This window comes from Saccoglossus kowalevskii, chromosome 13 (assembly GCF_978046115.1).
Source record: "Saccoglossus kowalevskii chromosome 13, keSacKowa6.1, whole genome shotgun sequence".
Lineage (NCBI taxonomy): Eukaryota > Metazoa > Hemichordata > Enteropneusta > Harrimaniidae > Saccoglossus > Saccoglossus kowalevskii.
Window position 1 is genome coordinate 31,793,188 of NC_140653.1, and position 8,750 is coordinate 31,801,937.

General features: G+C 34.6%; 1 protein-coding gene across 1 annotated transcript; it reads left to right on the top strand.

Annotated features, from left to right (window-relative positions):
• The first annotated feature begins 179 nt into the window (after window positions 1-179).
• On the top strand, window positions 180-8,276 carry LOC100377070 (uncharacterized). Its single transcript, XM_002732890.3, has 7 exons — window positions 180-310; window positions 758-904; window positions 1,995-2,230; window positions 2,722-4,719; window positions 5,139-5,467; window positions 6,781-6,910; window positions 7,257-8,276. The coding sequence occupies exons 1-7, from the start codon at window positions 249-251 to the stop codon at window positions 7,427-7,429; spliced, it is 3,075 nt and encodes a 1,024-aa protein (XP_002732936.1). The 5' UTR covers window positions 180-248; the 3' UTR covers window positions 7,430-8,276.
• Window positions 8,277-8,750: the final 474 nt, after the last annotated feature.

Below are 8,750 nucleotides of genomic sequence, written 5' to 3' on the forward strand. Positions count from 1 at the left end.
TACTTCATATATTACAACATTGGGCAAAATACAAAACATATCAGCAGAAATATAATAGCCTGAACAAACAATCTAACCAATCAGTGATCAGCTTACATCCGCTCACGTGATCATTCGCGGTAAAAATGAAAACACTAATTTGCATTTCAGTCAGTCATTGCAACATGTCTGCTTTTCAGTTGCCTTTTTCTGAGGGACATTTCCATGTTTTATGAACCATTGTTATTGTTTTGATCATACCATGTGCTATGGATGCGAAGTATGCTCTCGCAAAGGAACTCTGCAAAGCAATTCAGAGGGATGATCTGAGGTATTTTTTTGTTTTTTTCGGACACGTGAATGTGAGATCGTCGATACAAGTATTTACATCGATCACGAGCAGTTTGTCCTTCCTTTCCCCTCTCACTCCAAGGAGGAATTATTTGTGATGTATTTTGATTATTAGAATACCGAATTTACGACTATTTCGCCTGCTGTTGAATCTGTCGACGTCTGATACAACAATTTTAACTGAATTCGATTGATGCATGACTAATGTTGGCAATGTTGATTTGGTTACTAATGATGTTGATTTCCGGGTGATAGATAACGTACATGTAATCAGAATTCGTATTGTTTGTACATAGACCCTCTAACAGTTGGAGGGTCTATGGTTTGTATCACTTCAGTGTTCAAATAAATATAGGGGGTGGGTCTAACCTGTCAATATCTCAAAACACAGTATATATCCAGTAATCTGTGCATTTTTTGTTTTTAGTTTGACTGAGTTACTGCTGTCACAAGGAGCAAGTCCGAATACGCCACTACCAGAGGGTGTCAGTCCTTTCCATATTGCTGTTGGAATTGATAATTCTATAGAATATGTAAAATTAATGTTACAATACAATGGAAATCCCAATGTTAGGTAAATATTCTTATGGATTTAATAATTAATAACAACAACTGGTTTTGCACTCAGAATTGTGCACATTGCAGCGGGTGCCAAAATGAACTGATCATGAAAACCGTTATCTCTCTATCAATATCCCTTGGAAGAATCACAGTTCCTCTATCATCTCTATGTGATAGAGGGATCGACTGTGGAAGAATCTTAACAATGCAGCTTGTTATGACTTCAACCATTGGAAACTTAAATATCAAAAGTACAAACTCTATTTAATGGGAGTGTTTAAATTAGAGATTAAATTGCACACTTGTAATTACATAATAAATACCTGCGTATCATCTGCGCATGCGTCAGATGGCCATAGCGTGTCATTGTTTACAAACAAGCGTCTACCGATGAGCCTTTGCATGTTTAGCATGTGTTGTTATCGTCGCTTGGGACTCAATTCCTATACGTACACAGGTGACGACCCTACCGCTTTAATTGTGTTCAAGTGTTGAGTGCTGATGTGATGCAAATATTTGTATTATCTCTTGCAATTCTTTTGTACAAAATCTGTTTTGGAAACAATTTTCACAGAGAAATATCATCCACAAATCAACCGTCCACAGGCAACATCTGCAACACATTTCTGAACAGGGCTAGTGAACAGTAAATTACAACCATAATTTGAATTTTTATCCTAAACATAACATGTGAGTTACATGGGTGAAAAATAAAAAAATAAAAAGTGTACCCCTGCACCCCAGATGACAGTGGTAGTGTCCAGGAGTACCAGCTTTCAGGATTGAAAGTGCCAACGTCAAAACAAGCACCACCAAGAATCTTCAAATGTATTTTTGAATATTCCAAGAATATAGCTATAGTTAGATAGCGGTTTTCATAATCAGTTTATTTATTATGGTTATCGATTTGTGTATAAAATAGTAATTTTATTACCAGTGTGCAAGTATTGTCTGAGAGTAATGTATGGCAAAGACAAAAACAAACAAAAAATATGTGTAACTATTATGTCTATGTTTTAAAAATACTTATAAATGTTCACAAAACAAATTCAATTATTGATGGCACATTTACAATTATTAATTTGTCACTTCTTGAACCTTAGATCATCAGAGGGGGTTACTCCACTGCATGTGGCAGCCATGTGGGGTAAGTATGATTCATTGCAGCTTCTTATCTACAATGGTGGCGATCCATACATCAGAGAAGAAGAAAACAAGGACACATGTGACTTGGCAGAAGAATATGGTGACAAACAATGTATTGATTTATTGAAAGATTACCAGTTGTGGAATACTGATGTTCAAGAGGATGTAACTCCAAAATATTCATTTTTACCAGGTAATATTCATGAACATAAAAGATCTAACAAGGATTATTAGCCAAAGTGACTTTCATAGTTTTTTGTTCTCAGAATGCTGTGAAATTGTTTCATACAAACAATATGATTCAGTTATCTCACTGACTTTGGACATTTTATTCAAAATGGCAACTAGTGTCATCGGACATTTCTATTTTGGATTTAAAACAATGACCTTAACAGAAAACACTGAAACAAACAAATTTAGGACATTTTAAAAAAATTCAAGCAAATTGCTGATGTCCATTGAGCATGATCTAAATCTCATAATTGGTTATCAATAGTAGACCAATTTTTCGTTCTTCGAAAAAGTGACCTGAACTGTAGTGTTGCTCTTATATTTCTACACCTATTTACAATTAGTGTTGCTTTATGTAGGATATGATGTCAAGTGATTGTTTCTTCTTTGCTTTTTTGTCTGTATTATCTCTTTTTCTAAAATATTTTGTACTTTTCTGTTTTTAATTTTCAGTTCCAAATAATTCTCAAGATGCAATTGATTTACTGCATCATTCAAGAAACCAAACATTGGAAATTACTGTTCCTCCAAATACACTCTCATCCAGTCAGAGCAGCCCAATGTCAAGTTTGTCAGGTTATTCACCATCCAATCAGAGACCTTCATCTCCATGTTCTTGGCAAACCTTGTCAACTGTGCAGGATTCAACATGTAGTCATTACAGTGACTTCAGTGATAGTGATGAAGAGATTGCGTTTAATTTTACGAAAAGTGTGAGTTTTCATGGGTGTACTGATCAAGGGACTCCAAGCAGTGGTTTCTCAGAGAATGAACTTGATTTGGGTAGAAGTGACAGTCAACAAAGTGTTGCAAATATGTCTACAGCAACATATATAATCAGTAGAGGCACTCCAGAACCACATATACCATGTTTAAGCTGTGGTAGTAGTAATAGGTCATCTATTGATGACACAAATGAGTCTGCCAGTAAACCAGACACACAGTCTGCTCTTGATAACAATTCAAAGCCTTCCAGTTCAGTTTCACTGCTAAACCCACTCCCCCATGATAATACATGTAGTTCTGAGTCAAGTCTGAATACCACAGTTGATACTCTATCAGAAATACTAAGCAGTGAAATGACACATGGTTTAGATGTCACATCTCCGGACCATCCACAGATATTCACTAAAATGTCCACAAGCTCCAGTGAAGATGAATACGAGAATAAGTTTGAAAAAACATTGCTTTTCTTTGAGACTATATCAGAGGAGGATGGAGAAGCATTTCAAGAAGAGGAAAAAAATGGAACGTATTTGAATTTGAAAAAGAATGATGTGAAACTAAAAGAGGATGTAGAAAACAACGATGTTAGTCGAATTTCAGAGACTCCATCAGAAAGTGAATCTCCGAAAGAAGCTTGCTTGGAATCTAGTAAAAATTCAGAGGATTCAAATAACTCTGCAAGTGATTTCTTTTCTGCGGAGGAACATTTGTCTCACAGCAATAGAACAGATAACGCATTGGATATATCTGACACACCCAAGTCTGCGAATATTAGAGCATGTCCTGATACATTGATTTTGAATGACAGTGTTGAACACCCTTGTAGTGTTGTATGCAAGCAAGAACCGCAAATCAATAAGGATTCAACAGAAAATAGTTGCCCGGATACACAAGTTTTAGAAAATCAGGATGAGCAAATACAATCTGGTCATAATGAACAATTAGGAAGAGCTTTTAGGAAGTTTCGCCCATCACAAATTACAAGCTCTGATACTGTTTCTTTAGCTTCTGAAAATGTATCGTGCACAATGCTAAATAGTGGACAAACAACTCCAGATACAATAATTTTTAGGAATGATGATACTATTGCCATTTGTGATACTCGAGTCATTGATGATACTGCACAGGGTAACGTGAGAGAGTTAACAAACAAACTAGGTGGGTGGCGTTTAAAGAGAACTGTCTTCAATATGTCTGATCTGTTGACATCAGATGACACAGCAGATTATGAACCACTAACAGACAGGTACGCTGAACTTTCTGTGGAAAAAAAAACTATGACAAGCTCTCCTGGTCAATCTGCAGATGGTCCTGTCAGAAATCAAACAGTTGAATTTATATACACTGATTCAGATGCTGGAGCAACACTGATAGAAAAAAGATGCCCTTCATCTTGTAGTAGCAGTGAAAACAGTTTGTTGTCAGGCAGTGTTAACTCATCTCTGGATCTAAGTTCTGATAACACTATCATATATGACTGGCAAAAGTACCAGACAGACACAAGCTTAGATGCTGAGAGTGAACCAGAAGCCAGGGTAGAAATACCAGTTTCATTGAACAAACTTACTAATGAGCAGCTACGAAAAGAATTATTGAATCATGGCGAACTACCAGGACCTATTACGAGCTTTACAAGAGATGTGTACTTAGAGCTGTTGAATAAATTGAAAAAAGATGCAAGTCAACTAAAAATCAACCGTGACAACAGTAAAATATCAACTGCTGGTATGTATTATTTATATATCTCACCAATATAAAACACTGTATTTCTCCATTACATACAATACATTGTATTCTGATGTGATTTTAAGTGTATGCACTTTAATACAAAAAAACCTTCTATGAACTCTTTTTAGTTACCATGTACATGGAGAGAAAATGTTTAATGTAAATTAATAATTGGCACACTTTTTGATCTAAAACTAAAAGAAATATAAGAAAATGTATGGTTCAAAATGACAATGAAATGTGAAAATATTTGCACTGAATTTTAGGTGTGAAAAATAATGAAACTCAGAGGGTAAATATTCCTACTTTAATTTGTTCAAATGATGACTGTATACATATATGATGACAACACTAAAACAGTGTAAAATAGCATTGTATTCTCCATACTAACAATATATGTATGTTTTTCTATCCAGGGTATTTCCATGAACTCTCCAGATGCATCTTACAAAATCATTCTGTTCCTGATATGCAAGACGATGAGCAAAAGATGTCAAATCAGTTTGACCAACCAGATCCACTGAGGAAATGGCGTGAAGGAACTCTCAAGTCTTCCTTCAACTATTTAATTCTAGATCCAAGAGTGACAAAGAATTTACCAGTCAGACATCACAATGGTCTCAATGAAACAGAGGCATTTAAAGTTTTCATATCAGCAATTTTTTACATTGGTAAAGGCAAGAGGGCCAGACCCTATGCTCATTTCTATGAAGCTCTTGAGCAATTAACAAATCCTCGATTGAGGGTAAGTATTCTTTTACTGTTGGTCCTCATTTTAGATCAACACTCCATAGTATGTTAACTTGTGATCAAGAAAACATGTGTTCTGAAACATTCGTTCACGATAACTCAAACTGGTAACTAAAAAGGTAACATTTTTTGTATCAAATCATAAGTAATGCTGTTAGAACCTGAAAAAATATGTGTGTATGGTAGTAGTAGATTATTTGTGTAATGTTTTGGTTTTTCTGGTGTCCATACCACCAATTTAATGTCAGCTCAATGGTTTTAGTTTTCAATAATTAAATCATAATTTAAATTAGAATTGAGTCAGTAGTCCAAGAAGAAAAATCAGAGGTGGATGACATTTTGGGGAACAAAAAAAACAGCACACTTCTGTGAGCATCAAAATTTTAGAAGCCAATGAAATACAAAAATCTGCTAAATAAGTAGGTTCAAAGAACACATGCGACAGCAGCATAGAGAGTAAATGTAAACATGAATAAAATTTACGCGTTTACGTACATAAACAAAATAGGCATGCTGTAGTAACTTTTGTGGTTACTGCTGTGTTTCATATTTGTACAAAACACAAATACCGGTATGTGGAATTTAAGAGTACAATATACGTGCTGACTGACAAAATGTATTTTGATTAATCATGTTTCTAAACACATTGTAATGTAAAATGACTACTTTTCACTGGGTTTAAATTTCGCTGATTTACCATTTCAGGCATATTCAGTGGGTTTTAAATTCACGGTTTTATCATTTAGATAATGTGTCCTATGCCAAATTTTACATATTCACTGGGTTTTAATTTAGCGCATTTTCCTGTCAGCGGAATAAGCGAAATTAAAACCCAGTGAATAATTAGCCCCTTTACAGTATTATGACAGAACTGTTTATCTATCCTCACGGAAGGAAAATTGAATGTTGAGTGTAAATTGTGTATCAGAGATATGACAAACATCATCGTATCGTCAGCTGTCAATAGCAAATTACTTTGCAACTAAGACACCACAGTAGCCATCACTTGTATTTACAACCCCACTTACGCTATCAGGATGGTGAAATGTCTTTACATTATGTAGATGCTTTTTACTTTTTACTTCTGTCCACTCAAGGAAGCATGTAATATATTTTTTATGTCAATGCCACACAAAAAAATTGGAGTTCATTATTCAGATCATGTGTGGTTCATGACATAATTGGAAAAAAGCTGGTGCAATCATTGCCATACTGCTTTTTCAAGTCAGTGTTGTGTCAAATAAATACCAGCTGGGTTATCATGTTGAGTATGCTGCTATTTCTAATCTATAATTTGTCATCTTACAGCCAACCAAAAAGGTACAGCATATAACTGATATATGGCAGCTTGGGTTGGGTGTTGTATCCTTGCATTGCTTCCAAAGTGTCATACCAGTGGAAGCTTACACCAGGGAAGCATGTATGGTAGATTGTATTGGTAAGTAACTATTGATGACAAAATTGAAATAAGAATTCATGACACTGATCATGTACTAGCCTTACACATCATGTAGCACATTTGCACATGCATCTGCTTCATAATCTGATTCAAAATGGCTGATCATCATTTTCATATGTTAGAAATGCATTATGAATGTCATGGACGAAGAAAATTGTATGAATAAACTGGCTCCAATTTGTATCATGTTTGTCACACAAGTGTAAATAATTATTTGTTGACAATCACTTATCATAGATGTATAATGACAGGTCCCTCTCATTTTTGCTACCTCAGTACCATTATATACTGTGATTTGATGAACATCCAGAATATTACTTTTCAGGTTTATCAAGGTTAACCAATGCTAAGAAAGGTGACTATTATGGGATAGCAGCCACATGGTCAGCATCCAAGAAAAGGCAGATGGGAGTCTTCCTCTTGCATAAAGCATTCAAGATCTTCCTAGTTGAAGGAGAACGGCAGATTAGGCCTGCAGACATCAGAAAAGGACAGTAAAAGTGTACCCTGTTTAAAATGTACTTGGCTCCTCAGAGAACCTCAAAACTGATTTATATTTGACAGGTGAAAAATTCAGTCATATTTGTTCTCTGTGTCTTCCACTAAAGGTACAATAGTTTTAGCCATGGTGGCTAGTACTGTTTAATTTTTCTTTTCCTAGTTACCAACGAATTGAAGTATGCTAATGTTAGCGATACATTTCATATTAAGCAATATATTTTCCTGATGTTAAATTTTATGGATGGTGAGATGTTTTTAAATGGTGACAATTTTCACAGTATAATCATGGTTAGCAATTAATTTTAGCCATTGATGGTGAAATTGAAAAAATTTGTTGTCGCTAAATCTAAATGTAGTTTTCCATTAGCTGGGCCATTATGTCGACCATTGAACAATCCATGAAGTACATACTGAATGTCAGGCAGTGCGTCGTGTTTACTAATTTATACATCTCGGACTTTTTTGTAGTCTTTCCATGGTATCTTAAAAATAGTTCCTGCATCAATGGAGAACAAAATCATGTGCAATATTTTATACCAAGTGTCTAATGTGTACTGTGCTTTCTCTGTTTGAGGCGCATCTCCAATAGAGGTCCATAGGCCAAAATATTGTCAGTGTTTTGGTGGATTTATCAAACTTTAATTCATGGAGCTATAATTATACCAACCTTTTTCATACATCATTTACATGAGCACATGCACTTCTAAGAGAGCAAATACAGTATTTCATTGTACATGGTAACCTGTATTATTACAGATTGTTTTAAAAATATAAAGAAACATTTTTGGACTTATGTTGCTGTTAAATGTTTTGGTATAAGCATGGGTATTAAAACTTAAACAAATTTATTTTGTTATTAGTAGTATTAAAACAAATTACATGTAGCTGCCTATGGGCATTCATATAATGAATAACCATTATTAAAACACTATGGTCTATTATTACAACAGAACACCATTTATTATTACAGCAGGGTAACAAGCTCACTTGATAACACTTATTGATTACCCATTTTGCACATGTTATATAAATTTCAAACAAACTTTTTTTTTTTATTATATATAAATGAATTTTTGTGTTTCAGGACAAAACAAACATTGAGAATGCATGATCCTCTTTCTGTATTAAATACAAAATCCATCACTCTGGTACTAGCGATTCACAGTTATGGGGATTATTTGTGGCTATAGTGATGTATATTCTGTTGTATTTGGTTCACTGCAATGGGCAACCAAATTCCAGCATTATACTGAATTCAAACAAATAAATAATGTGAGGTTTATCAGAGAAATGCATGTTAATGCATTTTTTAACCACT

Coding starts and splice junctions, on each gene's coding strand:
- LOC100377070 (XM_002732890.3), top strand. CDS start 249: ATGGATGCGAAGTATGCTCTCGCAAAGGAACTCTGCAAAGCAATTCAG. Junction 905..1,994: donor AATGGAAATCCCAATGTTAG/GTAAATATTCTT, acceptor CTTGAACCTTAG/ATCATCAGAGGGGGTTACTC. Junction 2,231..2,721: donor AAAATATTCATTTTTACCAG/GTAATATTCATG, acceptor TTTAATTTTCAG/TTCCAAATAATTCTCAAGAT.